The sequence below is a fragment of the Lepeophtheirus salmonis genome, chromosome 7 (genome assembly GCF_016086655.4).
Source record: "Lepeophtheirus salmonis chromosome 7, UVic_Lsal_1.4, whole genome shotgun sequence".
Lineage (NCBI taxonomy): Eukaryota > Metazoa > Arthropoda > Copepoda > Siphonostomatoida > Caligidae > Lepeophtheirus > Lepeophtheirus salmonis.
Window position 1 is genome coordinate 12333186 of NC_052137.2, and position 19414 is coordinate 12352599.

The 19414-nt window shown below is 31.0% G+C and overlaps 1 protein-coding gene across 1 annotated transcript in view; it reads right to left on the bottom strand.

Annotated features, from left to right (window-relative positions):
* Positions 1–19414, bottom strand: part of LOC121121796 (endothelin-converting enzyme homolog) — a 164296-nt gene that overhangs the window by 87190 nt on the left and 57692 nt on the right. Inside the window, exons 2-4 of the mRNA XM_040716769.2 lie at positions 12818–13085; positions 8989–9102; positions 2248–2588 (exon numbers count right to left, since the gene is read on the bottom strand). Coding sequence (XP_040572703.1) covers positions 2248–2588; positions 8989–9102; positions 12818–13085 — 723 coding nt within the window. The remainder of the gene's footprint in view (positions 1–2247; positions 2589–8988; positions 9103–12817; positions 13086–19414) is intronic.

Genomic DNA, 19414 nt, shown 5'->3' on the forward strand with positions numbered 1-19414 from the left:
CTTCCCTTGATAGCTACAAATGTTAAAGTGTACGTTTTACATGAACAGTTTAAAATTTGAGAGCTGTATACGATTTTCGCCTTTTTGGTTTTGTTTCATAGTGTTGCAATATTTTTTTAAAGTCAGTTCATTCATGTGAAATAATCAAATAAACAACATCAAAAACTAACGAATCCTAGAAGACATATAATCAAGAGAAAAGATACGAAAATGTAATTGTTACAAATCAATAAAGATCAAAATTGAATAAAAACTTTCAAAAGTATAATTCCATGAATTAATTTAGTAATTATTCAAAGATTTAAACACTATATATGATGAATAAATAAAAAATCATAATTATTTTATTATATTTGTATGCTGTCAATAGTTATTCCGTGAGTTTTTACTTACAAAACCGACTACATCATTAAGTCAAAAAATTACTAATAAGTTCAAAAATATTATTGAATAAGTTTTTCTTTTATCATGCCTAAATTACAATAAGATTTTTTCCTTTTTTAAAAATTTAATCATCATTTTGAAGTACTTCCGGAACGTTGGAACTTTGACCGGATGGAGGGTAATGGTTTATGGTGGTCCAGAAAAAATAATTTAGGAAGTGATTACCAACACCTAAACACATCTCATGATCCATGATAATTTAGAATTTGGTCAACTTTAAAAAATAGCGAACACTCTAATGCATACTATTTTAATAATTTGGGGATCTTGCCCAACTAAAATATGAAAGTTCATATATAATGGAAATCAATTCTAGTTAGAAAATAATACAAAAAAGATTCCAAGGAGGGCTCCGTGCATTTTCCAAATAATTGGGACACAAAATTTGTCAATTGATTCCATTTTTCCAACAGTTGCAAGTTTAAACTATCTATCCAACACAAAAAAAATCACCTGCATAGGTGCATGTGTTTGTCCAAGAGAGCCCGTCAAAGTGACAGCATACATAGCTTCTGCACTCTGATGGTTTATATCACCTATCACCAGGCTGAGATATAATAGTTTCTCGAAAAAATAATTTCATATTTTTTGCTTTATTTCAATGCCTTATCAGAAGTGTTACAACCCTCCAATTTATACCAAGTAGGGTCTCTTCTGTTTGATAACTTGTTGTTAACAAGAATCCAACTTCATAATGCCCTTTTCGAAGAAAGTTTTGTCCCTATTGACAAAAGACTCCGACAAAAAATTCACAATCCTCTATTGAGACAAAATTTGTACTCCCAAGTGCGTTATCCATAAATAAGAATAGACCATAGTCCGGACTCTAGAGTGGATGCATAAGAACTTTCCGTCCTACCTCCCAGAGCTTCTAGCTTATCATCAAAGATCTGTGCGGTCTATTGTTCTTTATTATGAAACACGATTCGCCTCCTATTCACCAATGTTGGCCACATCTGTTTGATTTCCCGCTTCAAACGATCAAATTTTTCCCAATAGAGGACAGGGTTGAGCATTTAGCTCATAGCTTATAGTATATTATTACCCACCAATCCTACTAAACACACAGCAACACCTTCCTGGCAGTCAATCCTGACTTGAACGTAGTCTGGGCCGCATTGTTGGCTTTCGACCACGATGTCTGTCCTTGACATTGACCTAACGGCTGGTCCATTGACATGAATTCATATTTCAATACATTAAATCCTAAGCAATTAGTTTAAAAAAAAAACCTGACCTCTTTATGTACAAGTCGAGAAAATGAAACTTGAACGTGATTAAAAAATTTCCGTACGCGCACTCAAAGCAGTTGGGCGCACGAAAATTCAGGATTTAACTGACTAAGTGTAATACATCCCAAAAAATGTCACCAATAATGAATGGAAAAGTTATTTGTAGTTATAAGAAAAAGCGGAAAAAAGAAATACGAATTTACTCTTTCCTTTAACCTAAATAATTGGCTCTAATAATCCAAATGAATAAACTTAATACATTATATATTATAAGAAAGTCTATAGGGATTAAATATTGTATAATGAATGTAGCTCTCTTTTTTTAATTGTTTTAAAGCTATTTTTCCATCCTCATCTTTTCTTATATCTTTTTGAAGAATAAATGTGTAGGAAGAGTTAGTATATTTTTCTATTTTACTTTTTTTCCCTTGGTGTTGTTAATTGATCTTTAAAATGCCTTTATAATGAGATTAACCCATTATATAATCATTATTTCTTCAAAAAACAAAAATCCCTTTTTCCACATTAAGTACCGTCCTTTTTAGTGTACAAATGTATTAAATCAACTTACCTCAAAGCTTTTGAAAATCTCTTTTCTTGATACGTATTTATAACCTCCTCGACTATTTCTTTTTCTTCGATGACGCATCAATCGATTTAATAAGTACGAGAAACTTCTAGATGACCGTGTCAGCTTTGGAATGAGCCCAGAGCGTGCAGGCACCCTGATGACTCCAATATAACGAGAAGAGTTACTAGGTGAGAGATCAAGAGTAATGTCAAAGATGGGAGTACCATTTGATTTGAGAAGGCGTAGAATCAACTGTGTCAAACGTTTTCTATCTGAGTCATGATCTACAATGAAGTTGTCTTTAAAATAATCCGAGAATTCATCGTGGATTAATTGAACCGCTGTAAAAAAATAAATAAAAGCATTTAAAGACAAAAGTTTTTAATGGAATGGATCTTTATATATTTTGAAAATGGGAGACATATAATGTGTTTTTCTTATTGATCTAACTTAGTTGCAACTTAATTAAGATTAAGTAATGTGACTCTCTTCAAAATATAAATCTCTCTTAGACGTTTCTTCATGAACATTAGATTGCATTAAAATTTAGATTGAGGAGTGTTAATGATAATTTATTCCTTAGTGGACCCATTGATGAAATAAAAGCTTGATAAAGCACATACATAAACATTTTTATAATTCTTTAATAAGAAAGCATGAAGCTTTAACACTCTCTTAGTTAACATTTTGTTGATAACGCAATTAATCAACGGTTTAAAAAACAAACGCCAAAAATAAAAAGTATTTAATTACAAGATAAACACAGTTGACCCATTATAATGATTACGTGATCTAAATTTCTATCATTTTTGAACACTTCAATCCTTTTGGCACTCATAAATATAAATTAAAAAGCTAAAACAATTTTTAAACATCTAAAGAAAATGAATCCTTATTTTAAAATAATCTTAATAAAATGAGTTTGCGGTTTCAAGAAGATTTAATTTGTTATTCTTGCATTTAAAACATTCAATTTTTAATTGTGATAAAAAATTCTTTAAAATATTCATTACTTAAGGCAAATTTGGGTCATCAAATGAGTACAGTTCAGTTTTTTGATGAGGTTACGTGTTATATATACATAACTAATATTTTCTAATTTTGTAAGTTATGTGGTATGTCTCAGTCCTCAAATTGGAAAAATAATATTTAAAGAAAAATAAATGAAAAAGGAAGGATTTGAAAACAAAACATGAAATACACTAAACCTCGATAAAAAGTTTGTAAATATACGAATAAATCCTAAATATGGAACTATCAAGTTAAATAAGCAATTGCATCTACTAAGATTAAATGTTTTAGGAGCATACTGTAAGGTAATAGCGATTAAATATAGATTCAAATGAAGAAGAAGCATTTTTGTAAATCTTGGGGTGTAAAATATTCCAGTTCACTAACAGAGGCTTTAACAATTAACTCTTCACGTTCAAATGGCGTGAACTGTGTGTACATCAAAGACGTTATTGCAAAAAACAAAGGCAAAATTCCTTTGGTAATTATATAATGGTAATTTATGAAAATATGTACAGTTGTTATAATACTCACTAATCTTATACACGTTTCAACGTACCTATACCTATATTTGTAGCATATGCCTTGTAGGTATGTAAAAAAAGTAATACATACGTACTACCTATTATTATTATGGGTCTAAACAAATGTTTGCCAATCTTTACATTAGTCCACTTTTTGAATGACTTTAATATAGTTTTGTGGACCAACAAAGTACTGGGGGGGTTCAGATAAATTGGAAAAATATATAAAGGCTTATAAACAACAAACTGGAGGGTGAAAACCATAGTATTTTTGATCATTTGAAAGCTACATTGAATGAAATTCAGTTATTCATAATGATATCCGCCTCTCTTTATAACCTCGACCACACGGCGCCGTAAGCTTTGACAAGCCCGGCCGACATCGTAGGATTGTACTGGTTTTGGTTTTGTACTTTTAATTTACATTCTCTAGATAGATGGAGTATCCCATGGAAGAAACTACACCTTCCAAAAAAATGCAGGATGTCTTGGCCAAAAAATTTCCTCATTTTTGAAGTCCGGATTTTTAAACCTGCAAACAGGCCGGAATACAACCCATTCAATTTCTATTTCTAAGGAAGGTCGAGTATGAGGCCTGTGCCAAGTATTATTCGTCTGTGGAGGCCCTGAAGAAATTCATTATCCATATAATGGCAAAACTAGATCTGCACGAGATTGCCCGGCCCTGCAAACGCTTCTGGCGCCGTATGGCCGGGGTTATCAAGATAGGCGGATGTCATTATTAATTATTAAATGTAGCTTTCAATTTATGATAAAATTATGGTCCTCCCCCCTTTAGTTTGTTCTTCATAAGGCTTTAAATATTTTCCCAATTTATCTGCACCAACCTATATACAAAATCTATTTCATATTAAGCCTCCATTACTTCTTTTCAAGTCTTAATACAAGAACTTTATCCACCCGAACGTTAAAATAGAAATTTTATCGATGTAAAACCTTAAAACAAACAAGACAAAACGACAAATAATGGAGGAGGAAAATAAAAACTGGTAGACCCGGATAGAGATTTGAAAAAGCAAGTTACTGTTTGGGTAAATATATTTGAGAAGATATAATCTCGAGAAAGTTCTGTTAAATAATTATTTTTAAACATTATAATCTAAAATGTAGAATCACTCAATGAGAATCTGTCGATGACATCCTCGACGTCTTTATTGTTGAGCTAATAGTCCAGTTTGAAGTATAATATAGATACACATAACTTAAGTGATGACTTCTTCTTCTATTAGGAGAGCCCGAGTTGTCAGTGGCATGGCCACCACACAATCCTCTTTTTGTAGTTCTATTCCAAGTGTATCCCAAATTTTCTCTTCCACTATTTCCCTTACAGGAATTGCTATCTCATTCAAAAAAAGATGGAAAGAGGACTCTGTGTGATCCTTGCAGAAAGACCTCTCTGTTTTATCTTTTTTTCGTTTTTGATAATATGATGATATCGTAGATCATTCTTAGGTAAAGCTATAAAAACCTCACTCTGACCCTAATAGTAGCCTGTGTCTTTCTCAAAATATTTTATTTTATTTGCCGCAGTAGTTGTGTAGAAATACATATCAACTTTTATATCTTATACTTGTCAATTCATAATCTAAATTAGTAACTTCAGAAAATAATATTTGTAGTTTTATAGACCGTAGAGAAAATTTTTATAATTATAAATGAATAATTAATCTTTATAAAACAATTTTGGTTCTACAGGATTCTACTAAAGTAGTGAAACATGAAAATAATCAAATAGTTATATCCCATACTATTGACATTTCAGAATATTGCTTTTTTATAATAGATTTAATTATGAATATAAATTGAAAAACATACCAAAGTTTTATTCAATATATGTGCCTTTTAGCGAAACAACAGCGTTGAACCTCTTGAAGACACTAGTTCAGCTGGCTTTCATCAGTAATTCCGGAATATTCTTCTATGAGGCCTCAGTTGAGGCCATCAAATGATCCTTATTGGTTCTATGAAGGGCATTAGTCTCTCTCTGTACCATTCTCTATATTGCAAAATCCTAGGGATTATATTCTGGTTAGTAAGGAATCCAGAAGTGATCAAAAATATTTACAGAGTGTGCTCCAGCACCATCCCCCTGAAAACTAACATTAAATTCCAGTTCGATCAAGGGTAATACTTTTGTCTTCAAGAAGTACAAGATAACAAATCTATTAATTTTGAATCCATCAGTGATCAGGAAGAGTGGAGATTTCGCTCTGTTTCTTGTCCTGTACACATTTATGACTGTTGGAGAAATTCTGGAAGAATCCTTGATTAATTTAAGGTCATTTTGAGGGCTGTATTTTTTGGTGGCCTCAAATAGTTTTTCATGTGAAGGTAACAACAAAATTTAATTGCATTTTGACCTTTAGTTTAGAGGTTACATTCGTTATAGTGATTACAATTTTGTAATCGACTTTCACGGGCTGTTGTTCACTCAGATGACGATTCCTTTGATTCTGAAATGTAGTAGTGGATTCATTGTCCCATAATGATGCAAGAAATTCCTTTTATTTTTGTTTGAACAGCATCAAACAGTACATTGAATCGTCAATGCGTTGTTGTTTCTGCTCCAATGTGAGCAAATACGACTCCCTCTTAGAAATCAACTTGGGCATCCCCGCATTTTCATGTAAAAACGTAAAAATGCTACCTTCTGATACTTTCAAAGTGAAAGCTATCTCACATAATTTCATTTTAGGCCTTTCTTGTGGATATTTTTTATGTTTTCCAAGACAACTGCCAATTTAAAACTATCAGCGCCTTCAACATCAACAGTGATTTTACTATTGTATTTAAATTCTGCATACTAGTCAATAAAAGTTGCTTTCTTTGATGTATAGTTCCCATAATATTTATTAAGCCACTGTTTGGCTTCAGCAATATTTCCCCATATAAAAACAGTGTTTAATCGACACACAAAATTTATTTCAATCAATTTTATTGAAAGTTACAAAACTGGGATAACTAATACAACTGTAACCTTTAAAACTAATGAGATTAAATTTGGACACGTTTTGCTTAAAGGATAGTACCAGATCAATTCATTAATCCTCAAGCACACAATATTCAGAGATGTGTACCCAAAGAGCATATCCAATATTTTTTCAAATGGTAAGGCCTGTCGGAATTATCTTTTTAAAAGCAACAAGCAAATATACATATATCAGGGGTTTAAAATAATAATAGTATAACTATGTATATATAGATGTCAAAGAAATTCATGTACGGCTAAAACAAATAAATAAATGAGTAATATCAACAAAAATGTTTATGACATTTTGATAATTAAAATTTATTTTATTTCTTTGTGTGGAAATGATAAGACTATTTAAAACAATTCTAAAAACAAAAATATGATTTTAATTAAAAGAATCTGTTTTTACTCAAGGTAGCAGTTCCTTTGATCACTTTTGTAATTAATTATAGAGAGAACAAATTAAGTAGATTCCGCGTTCAAATCATAAGGTAGTACCATCTACACTGTACAACAGTAAATAGTGACTCCCACTTTGATGGTGTCTGGAAGGCCTTATTTGAGAATAAGGTTTGAAGATTTAAAAAAAATATTAATTCCGTGAATATTAACGTTTCAATGAGCTACAACTGACGAAACTCAGTTCTTCATTGTCAAGATGGTGGCCAAAAAATAAAATTATAGCCAAATTGATTTGCACCTAGGACATAAACAAGACAAGAAACTAGTGGACTAGTCGATAAACTTATGGAACGACTGCTACCTCGCCTACATGGTCGATGAAGTTCCCCGGTCAACCAGACAAATTTGTTAGCCTCCCAAATGATGTTGGGAAGCGCGACATCGGACGGAAAGTGGATGCCCCCTATTGTTTCTCAAAAAGCATAAAAATCGTGCCAAGGAGTACAAGGACATACACAAGGAGTTGGTAATGCTCTGGGTGAAGTCCGACAACCCAGAGGGAAACTATGTACTCTGGCAGACTCCGCCGTCCTGTAAAAGACCAGGACCACGTAGCAATAATTTTTTCGATTTCTGGATTTGAATAGGAACCTTCAAAAAATGCCCCTTCATCCCACCCCATGTGTTGCTGCCTCAGAATAGGTCTCCCAAGTGTTCGCCTTTGCTTAATTCGCCCATTAGATCGTATTTAAAAAAGTTATAAAAGTTGATTTCTTAAAATTTTTGTAAGTACTATTGGAACAGAACGCTAAAATGTCATTGTGAGCGTTCAACGTTCAGCATTCAAAAATAAATTCCGTTCCTTTTCAGGCTGTTCATTGAATGTACGTTCCATGGAACAGAACATATATATATATATATATTTTAAAAAACTATCTATATTTATTAGTCATCTGACATTACAAAGACCGATTGTAGTACTATAATGTCTACTTATACATAATGTGTGCAACTTCATCTGACCAATAAGGAGGGGGGGGGGAGATTCTATGCAGGTAGTAGTTGTGAAGCTCTGCAAAATTCTGAGAGTATTCAAACTGATCTTATAAAATACTATTGTTTGTATTATTATCAACAATGAAAATTAATACTCTAGAAAAAAAAAAAGAAAATCATTCAATTATTAATTGTAAGGGAAATTTGTTTTCAAGACTGTCACATTCGAAAGCTTTAAAGTAGGTAAATTAAGAAGGACTCACTCTAAAGAATTATGGTTAAAAGGTTGCAGACAAGTTTTTTTGGGGGAATATCGTAGAAAAGATTCTCATTATCAATTATTGTGAGTAATATGATTGTACTGCGTAATTCTATTAAAATTATGTAATATTTCAATTATTGAATTATTTGAACAAAATTCACTGCAGCCGCTTCCTTGAGTATCAACAAAACCATCTAATGTCCAAAAATATAGCTAAACCCACGGGTAGTCTAGGGGAACTGCTGGGCTCGAAGGACGGCTAAGTTCTTCTGCTGCTGCTTCCCTGAGCTCAAGGAACCCTATTATTAGCAATTCAAAATCAGATTAGTAGTACTGTCTTTCTTCTTTTGCTGTTATATATATATAATTTTTTGCAGTCTTTGTTTAATTTACTGTAAATTTATTTCATGGTTTTATCGTATTTTTATCATACTTATGAACTTAAGTCCTCGTTATTTTCCGGGAAAGTACTTTAAAAATAAAAAGTTTATTTATATACATATGTTGGTATAAGATGTACATTTTCTATATTAATTTAGGAAAAAAATAAATACCTGGAACATATCCCTTTGCTCGAATGGAAGAAACATCCATGCAGCTATCATAGAAACGCCTTAACTGCTTATCCGCATGATCAGCCTCACTTTGCTCAATACTCAATATAAAATCTGTAAGAAATATTTTGGTAAATAAGTATAAAGTGTAATAAAATATGTAGATTTGATTATAAAATATATTTGGGGTTTTTATTGGCTCTCTCTTTATAGATTTAGTTTCTAATGTCTGTTTACGGGGGAAGCCTTTTTTTTTTATTTGAAATTATGAATTAGTGCGGGGGTTTAATTTGAGATCAATGTTAAGTTTAGAAGTTGTACGGATCTCCTTTAAAGTTTCTGAACTTCATATATTTAACCCTTTTACACCCAGGGAACATCAGTGTCTCATAAGCTCAATATTTTAACATCACTTATTTTTAAACCAAATTTTTATTATAGCTAAGATGTCAAACTATATTTTATAATGATTCATCAAAAGTGGGTTTGAATATTTTGTAAGCTTTCGAATATCATCCTTTTTCCATATTTAAAAAAACAAACTTTAAACTTTTATAACTTCTTTTTATTTCTGATGGAAATAATCTGTTAATCAAGTATATGTTTGTATATATATTTATATATACATATTATGACATCTAAATTTAAAATATTGTTCAGTTCTAGTGTATACATAATAAATTATTCATCTTTGAATTATTTGGGTCTCTGGTATCCCTTTAGGGGTGTGAAGGGTATTTATTTATTAATTTATCAACTCGTATATTATAGTTATCTTCTGTGTAATACCTTTTGTTATGTTGATTTATTTAGACGTGATGGGGAAAAAAAACATTTTCAAATTAATGGTGGCCTTTCCATTGACCAAATCTGTGTTCTTCTTGGTTAAATGTATTGTGGAAAAATAAAAATTATTGACAATTTGGTTAATGATTCAGTTATGGAATTTATCGTTGATGAAGACATTGGTACAAAAAAAACTACCGACTAAAATTCCTTTTTAACCCCTGAGGGAACTTGCATGTTATTTCAAAAAAAATAAAAACAGATTGAAAAAACAAAGAAGATTAAAGCTGGACTAAAACTGCTTTAATGAATTATCAACAGTACGGCTCACTTAATCTAAATATTCTAGGGTATGCCAATGAAAATACCCATTGAAGGCAGGTAAATAGTTAGTGGGATGAATTAGCTAATAAAAATTAGACTGGATCAAATTAACATTCCTACTCCTAAAAAAAGAAATTGTACAATTACCTCAAAAGAAATGTGTGTATTGTGCAAGAGAAGATCAATAAAAAATAACTTTTTTTCTACTATGACTTGTGATGTAGCCTTATATTTACTAAATGATAGAAATTGCCTCCAACTTCACAATCTACTATAATATAATATGATAATTGATGTATGTCAAGCGGATTAGCAAGTTTGTCTTTGAATAAAATCTATAGAATGTGTACATCTTATGTACTATAATATGTAGATGTACAGGGTTGCCTATATAAATCCGGAAAAAAAATCAATTGATAATAACACTTGTTTCCTTTGCACTGAGTTCATATCAGAGTGTCTCAATTAAGAGATTGCAGCCTCATTTCCATGACGAAATCATTGAAGTATAAAATTACAGAGACTAGCCGATCTATAATAAAAACTCTGCTTGAAAATATATATAGTTGGTTTTTGGAAGAAAATTGTGTTATGATCAGAGAGTTTTGTTTTTGAAAGAGGTAGGAGGTTGAGGATAATAGGTTTATCGCTTTGTTTAAAATTATGTGGAGCGTATTAACATCCTCCATGGCACGTCTATTATTCAGAATAATGAGACCAAGTCTTTTGATTTTGAATAGATAGCTTTCCTCATCTCCCAAAGAAGGAAAAATCGAGACAAACCTGACTTGAACCTTTTCCAGGGACTTAATAAAATAGTTTATGATCTTCATGTACAAAATAAGGTCTAAGCTTTTTAGTCAAATGTTTTCAACATTAAAAAGTACGTGCATGCATATATTTATTAAACATATTCCCGATTAGATCTATCTACGGCTATACTTAGCCTCAAGTCATTGACCAACATAGGTGAAACTCTATATTTCTTCATTAAATTTTTACAAAAAAAAGCGAACATTTTCGAACTATGATCCTTCAAAAAATCGAAAGAACCCACAAAATTTAACAATCTCTCTGACATGCATGGATCTATGTTGATTGGTATTTGATATTATACAATTTTTATTTATTTAAATCTCTTTGTCAATTGATAAAATAAACAAAATTTCATTTTATCTCAACGTTATTTTATTTTTGAAGTTTTGCAGATGCACAATGGATTTCAAATTATATTTGATGACTTTTAAATGCATCCTTCATATATTAGATCATATAGAGCATAAATATTATGTTCTATATGATCATCAGTTATGATATATAGATACATTCATATATTATTGGGATACATATTTCAGAATGGTTCTTTAGAAAATTATCATATTTTTTAAATAAATAAAAATTGTCTTTTAAAGTTAATGTGGCTCCCTCAAAAAGGATGAATATATTCTTACTTTATACCTGATAATGGTGTATTGCTAGTCCCTAAGGCAACATATGACTTTTAAAAAACACATACAAAATTATGACAATAGTAATGATGTGTATACTTATGTTTTAAAACATATTTTTTTTAAATTTAAATTTAATGGGAGTTTAGTTTATTTATTAATCCTTAAAAACCTGAAATTATATTGTATATAAAGGAGACCTTACGGTGATATTTATTACTGCAACCTTTAAGGTATTCAGCGTTTAACTATAGGCTCCTAAAAATGGACCATAATGGAATTTATACAGCAGACAATCTTGTACACTACTGGTCCCATAGATCCATTTATTTTCTAATGACTTTGAAGCATATTATTGAAGGCTTCAAGAAGAACGAACTCATCAGTTAAAATATTAAAATGCTTGTTTATTTTAGTTTCAGGTCTTGGCTATGAGGTATAAATATAGAGTATGTATATAAAATGCTTATTTATATTATCCTGTCTAGTAATTAATATTATGTAAAATGATTTTATGTTTTGAATATATCTCTATATATTATATCTCTTTTACCCGCCTTTAGTGAACATCCTTTTTATAACGTGGTTAGTGAACAGGGTAAAAAAGTAAACCAAATATAAATCGTATTTAATTACATGATAAACAGTTAAATTTTGCACTCGTAAATATAAATTAAATTGCTGAAAATACTACTAAGATAACATAAATTTTTATTTAAAAATAGTCTAAAAAAAGCATGAGTTTGGGGTTTCAAAAAGATAGAATTTGTTATCGTCATAGTAAAAACATTTTACTTTTAATAAAAAGTTATATTATATGAAATATTCATTACTTTATGTGTATTTTGGCCATCAAATTAGTACCCATCTGATTTTGGAAAGGTTACATATATTATTCAAACTAATCGTTCAAATATAATGTATAATTTTGTAGTTACTAAATAGGTCCACATAAAAAGAATGAAGAACCCAAAGAAGCAAAAGGAAAACAAAGGAAAGTTTTTTAAAGCAAAACAGTTAATTAAACGTACTGAAACTCAATTAAAAATTGCTCATTATATCAATTAATCCTCAACGAGGCATTGTTAACGAAAAATAAATAAATAACTGCATCTAGTACGATTTAATGTTTTAGGAGCATACTAAAAAGTATTGGCGAATAAAAGGAGATTCAAAGGACTAATACACATTTTAATTGACCTCCGAGTTGTTTAAAATATCCCAGTTCACTAACGCAGGTTTAAGATAGAACTGTGCAACTATTTCCCTACCTCTTAATTGTAGATCCATTTCATCCCTTCTTTTGGACATAACAGAATGTACAAGCCTTCGTGGAGGTGGAGCATTTCGAATCATCCAGCCTCCACAAGCAAATTGATAAAAACTATGACAAGGATCAACATGTGTATCCAAATTTGCCATCATGCTTTTACTCATCTGCGTACATTCCTCACTGATGCATACTTTTTTTGTGGAGTGATGATGCTTTGCTTCGGAATTTGCTGCCAAATGATTATTTTGATAAGATGAGGAAGATACCTGTAACATGAATAAAAAAGATATATATTTAAAAAAGTAATGATAATTACATAGAATCCTCCTAATATAATGAAAAAAAAGTTAAAAAAAGTATATTTATTACAAAGTTTGAGTTCAAATTCAACATTTAGATTTCATAAAAAACTACTTTACATATGTTTTAGAGATGCTCACATATATATTGAAATAAGGAATGTATTCATTTAACAAAAATAATAGCTTTTTTCAACCATAAATATATAATTAACATATGGGCTGAAGAGTTCCTGCCTTAACAAAGGGAACACGTTTATCTTTTCGTTCAAAATTGGTTTTTTTTAAATTATTATTATTTTTTTAAATCATTTTATAGACCAGAGTCTCCATACAACTTTACAAGTCATTATTTAGCTTGAAGGTTATTTTTTTGCATCAAGAAGCAGTATAAAATTAAAACAAGAAACTATTTTTGATCAATTTTTTTAGAAATAACAAAAGTTACGTCACACTTAGGACAATAACTCAGAGACTAAAGAAAAAAGCCCGGGCTTTTTTGCCCATTTGTATCTTAGTAGGTATTTTACTAATGTAGTGGTACTTGGGGCTGTTATTTTCTTTTACGTTTCATAGAGTAAAAATGGTTGTACCATTTCAGGAAGAAATAAAAATGTTTGGAATGAATGGTACAAATTATTATTATTGTACTGAAAAACTTTTTTTTTTACTTACTTGTTTTTCTATTGAGAAACTACTCTTCATGATAATAATAACAATTATTTCACTCTTTAAAACGTGTATGTTGTATGGTGAATTAGGAGGAGAGAAGTTAGATAGTTCTATATAGAATTTATTTATGTCGATTTATATATAGGTATAAGTATGTTATTACCAAAGTTTCACAAACCATAGGTATACATACATAGTTTAAATCTCTTTTTTCCTACTCCCCTTACCAATTAAATGAGAGGAACAAAATATTAAAAAATTCAATTCAAAAGAGTAGGAGTACGCTCTTGAAAGGCGGAGCTGTGACTAGGGGCTTTTATACAATTCTTACAGAAGGATTTTGTTTTATAAATGCCAAATTTGACAAGTAACTTATTTTAAAAAAAAAATTATTCAATTTTTTTTTTTCGACATACATTTTTTTATTACAGGACTATAATTTTATAACTTGATCAATTTGGAAATCTGGTGTGCTTTTTAACAGGCCTCAAAAAACCTGTTTAAACGTTCGTGTGTGCTCATAAAAGACAAAGTGTAGCCCTGAGGATTTGTTGCGGATTTACAATTGTATGTACGTTTGAACTCAGATTAGAATTGGGGATAGACATTGGAGTCCTTCTTGGCAATGTCCTTGTTTAAATTCTATTCTCCTTCCTCTCTTGTCACCACTGATTACAGCTGATCTAATGAAACATCATGAGCGTTATTCTTTCTCTCCTTCAAAATATTTTTCAAATTGTGGGGGTTACCATGTTCATTTTTAGTATTTTTAAAGGGTCATTCTCAATTGTATTTTCATCAGTGATCATGATAAAGAGTTTGTAATTTCTGCAGACGTCCCAGAGTAAGTACGTACTAGTGTTTATTTCCATAAATCCCGGAATTTTAAACCTACACCAAATTCCCTGAAAATCTTGCATTTAGTTATTTCTTAATTTAAGCTTTATTTAGTTATTTATAAGTGATTGAATACAAAGTTGAATACATTTTAAACTACAATGAAAACTCGGTAAAGTGCAAAACCTCTATTTAAAATCAAATTGAGTTATGTATCTCAATTTGTATTATGGTCGAATATGCATTTTACATTTTGTGTACCTTTAATTTTGACCTCCAAAATTTAATGCCCACTAACTGTGACTATATACAAATATAATCTTCGTACCAAGTTTGATCAAATTCAATTGGTAACTTTTACCATAATGCTGTTGACTAAAAATTTACAAACAGGTGGCAAAACCATAAGCTCCGTTCAATATTATTGGTGGAGGTAATTAATAATCCCTGGGTTGAAAGTTTTTAGGTTTTCTACTTTGGAAATAATGTGGTATATGCAATGATAATAACAGCTCGTTGAGAATTTGAGATGAGAATTGAGAGTAGGAATAGTTTAAAATGTATTATTTTTTCTCTAAATATAAAAATAAATACTTATTATATTATTTTAAAAAAATCCTGGTATTTATTTCAGCTTCAATTTCACGGGAAATGTGAAAGCCGAACACTTACATCATAAAAATTTTGTAGCTGTAAATGATAATTTACACCAAATAATATTTAATTGTATGTACTTGTAGGACCAATTTAGATAATTTATTACATATCAAAAATACATTTCTGGAACGAAAAAAGTAGATCAAACATTCTCTACTTTAAGTCTGGCTTATGTACATTTTTGTTCGTGGATGAATTATTGCCAATTTCTATCATCAAATTATTTGGATTAACCCGTTGTATACCAAATTAAGTATAATTAATTAAATGAAGATAATAAACTATAGTTGACATTCTGTAGTATTACAAAACATTTGAATAAAACGGCTGAAATTGATGAAAATGTGTTTATGAAATATTTGTATTTCAGTATGTGAGATTGAATTTGTGTAAGAAGTGCGAGGATAAGGGAGGAGCAAAGGATATGGTACACCAGAATTAATGCCATTGTATATGATATAACCTTCTATATTTCATATTAATAGTGGAAAGGTATTATTATTATACTTGAATTCATATTTATTTATTTCATTATGCATTTTGCAAACAATTTACATCAAAGATAAGCAATAATTCTACTTTAATGTTAATACCCTCACGACTTATTGTACAATAAACAAAAAAAAAAAGAGAAGAAACATCAACCTCTTATACTTTTTTTATAGGTAAACTTAGTTTTTTCTATATCCAGATCCCTTCTTTAACTTTAACATATATGGCATTGATAAAACATGACGCAATCATTCATAATATAAATGGAACTGTCTTTTACTTTCAGTTCGAACATTGAGTCCTTAGATTGATTAAAATGTCAGCCATTATCTTAGGAGTAAACTCTATATTAAATACACAAAATTAAAATATAGTTGAATAATAAACAGTGGTCATATTAGGATAAAATGGAACATTTTGAGCATGGACCTATAAATAGATATTGATCGCTGTACATGGGCAAAGACCAGATTTATATCCACTCTATCTATGTATGTATCAGAAGGATGCGTGTTAATATCACGTCGGGGTCACCAATTTAGTATTTGATCCAAAAAAAATTCTATTTAACTTTTATACATTTCACTTTATACTCTTTATTCATTAAACTACACGTTATTACTGATTATAAAAGAGACTTATGAAGCAGGAATACAATAAAGAAAAAGAGAACAATAATAAAGGATAAACGGGTTAATGAGCAGATAGAAGTCATCCTCTCTATACCGCACTACATTTACTTCAATGTGCAATGACTGATTTTTATTATGATTATATAGCAAGGTTGTGTCCGGCTTAGGTTCAGCGGTTCTATCGGTTCCAGTCTCGTTTTTTTCATTTCAACGGGTTCAGTCTCAGTTCCACTTTATCGATCTCGGTTCTGGTCTAAAGTCTCGGTTATTTTTTATATAGGCTTAGTTTGGTAACAGGCATTTAAAACAGGGGGAGTCGCTAGAAAATTCGGCCCCAAGAAATGATATTAGACACAAACAGTGCTGCAGTTACCTCATGCGGATGGCCCCTGGTTCCAGAAGGGGAACCAAAAACTAAGGATGCTTAATACAATGGTGGTTCCATGAAGGGATGCTCTGGAGGGGAGGGGGCATAGGAAGATGGAGAATTGATGATTGCTTTCAGTTTTTACATAAACAGTACACATGTTCTGTAAAATGGGGATCTCAGCTAAAGATGTATTAGATCCATAAGAAGTCCTAAGCTTTTTAGAACTCAGATACAACTGTATCACCCTGACGACGTAAAAAAACAAAAAAAAACTTTGGAAAACGCTGCAATTGAACAATAAAATCTTCCGAAAATTGACTTATTAATTAAAGCTAATTTATTCTTTATAATATATATTATATTTTCTATAATATTCTATATAATAACAAAAGCACAAGAACCGAGGCCGATAAGCAATATATTGCGGCCTCGGTTCGACTTTGTCGGTTCCAGTTCTAGCGGTTCAAGAACTAGAACTGCTTGAACCGTTAGACTGATAGGGACACAACCTTGTTATGTAGTATATCTCATAATTATAGATATGTCATTCAGGAGGGAAGTCGTGTATTATAATACATTAAACTACTTTTTAAATAACTCTAATAAATATAAAAATTCTAAGTATCATGTAAATACTAATCATACCTCTTCATGTGAACATTTTGTGCCCATATAAACACAGCATGGTTGCTTAAATTGGGTATATCATACAAGTATAGTTAATGTGAATTCATTATACAGATTTACATAACTTAGCAACTATGGATCTTAATTAAACCTCAAGCTATGAATTTGGGATTTTTAAATAACCAATTAAGAGAGAATGAAAACTTTCACGCATATATTCTCTCAATTCCCAAGAGCTTTCTATCCCGCAATTTCCAGTTGTCGTTTAGGTAATCTGGATTTTTAAAATAAATTATCAGCCTTGAATTCCCCTCCCCCTGTTATTATTGTTGATTAATACTGAATGCCAACATATGTTAAAGAAAGGAAAAATTTATTTGTTAAAAGGGTGGGGATTTCAAATCCAAATAATGTATAAAGCTATTATTTTCCCAAAATTAATTCATCAATTCACAAATGCTTTGCTCTTGGATGACAGGGGCTATTGTGAAGTCAATCACTCAAACCAACCACCTTCAGCTTCAGCCACAGACTCCAACCTGGCCTTAAACCTAGCACAATCCTTGATGAGGAGCTCATTACTCATGTTGGCCACTGCCTCGAGAATAAAAGCATGTAAGGAGTCAACAGACTCCTAAATTTTATAATGGATAAATATATACTTCACAAGAACGAGCAGAAATATTGACAATATTAATTGAAAATAATCGTTCCATTATTGCCACTCAGCGGAAATTTCGTCAAAAATATCCCGATCGTGCCTCACAAAGCCACAATTTATCGTTTACATGCAAATTTTCGACAGTACGATACGAAAGCAGACAGACCTCGTTCTGGAAGACAACGGACATCTCTTAACGCTGAAAATGTGGCTCTGGTGCGCTATAGTGTTACAGAGTCTCCAGAAACATCAATTCCAGGACGTGCTTCCCAGTTACACATTTCTGCCCGCAATTTAAGGTAAATTTTGTAAACAGATTTGAAAATGTTCTTGTAGAAAATTTAATTATTCCATTAATTGCTACTGAGATCTGTCTGGTGAAATGGAATATTAATCGTCTAAATAGATCATTAGCATGGAACCCATTTTCTTCTCAGTGGTCAGGTCTATAAACAGAACAGTCAGTTTTGGGGAACGCTAAATCCTCAATTAATTCATGAAGCATAATTGAATCCATTAAAAACAACTGTACGGCCTGGTATTCATGCGGGAAACATAATTGGTCGCTTTTTTTTTTTTTAATGATCGAGGTGTTCAAGGTACTATTAATACTGAACAGTAACAAGACATAATTCGAAATTTTCTTGTGTCTGAAATGGAACAGCAAGGACTAGAGGACATGGGGTTACACCAAGATTGGGCCACAGCACACACAACCCTTTCATCAATTCAATTATTGAATCACATTTTTCCAAGAAGACTAATTTTGCAAAATGGCGATTTATCATGGCGAGCCAGATCTTCGAATTTAACAGCACTCGACTTTTTCATATGGGGTTTTTTAAAATCAAAAGTTTATGTGAATAAGCCCGAAACGATTCAACATCTTAAAGACAACATTTGTCACGAAATTTAATAAATTCAGCCTGAGATATTGCAGGATGTTACGAAAAATGCTTTAAAAAGAGCCAAAAGTTGCCTAGCGAATCGAGGTCACCATTTAGCTGCTATAATTTTTCAATTATAACAAAAAAATAATGTAAAGATCAAACAAACTTTTTATGAAAACCAAACTTACTTATATTTTCTTTGAACAAAGCTAGGGGCAATCAAAAAGGTAGTGGGCCTTTTGTGCCACCCGTTATGACACCGGATCTGTTATCATCAATTTAAGCTCTCTAGTAGCGTTATCTATTGACTTACTTGCGTCTTTCGGTTTTGTGCACGGTACGGAGTCACACAATAATGGACACACGGCTTTTATATTCGAAAGACATCTCAAAGATTTTTTATCATACTGTTTTGTCAACTAAGCACACCTCCATATATTGATAGATTTTAGGGTTAC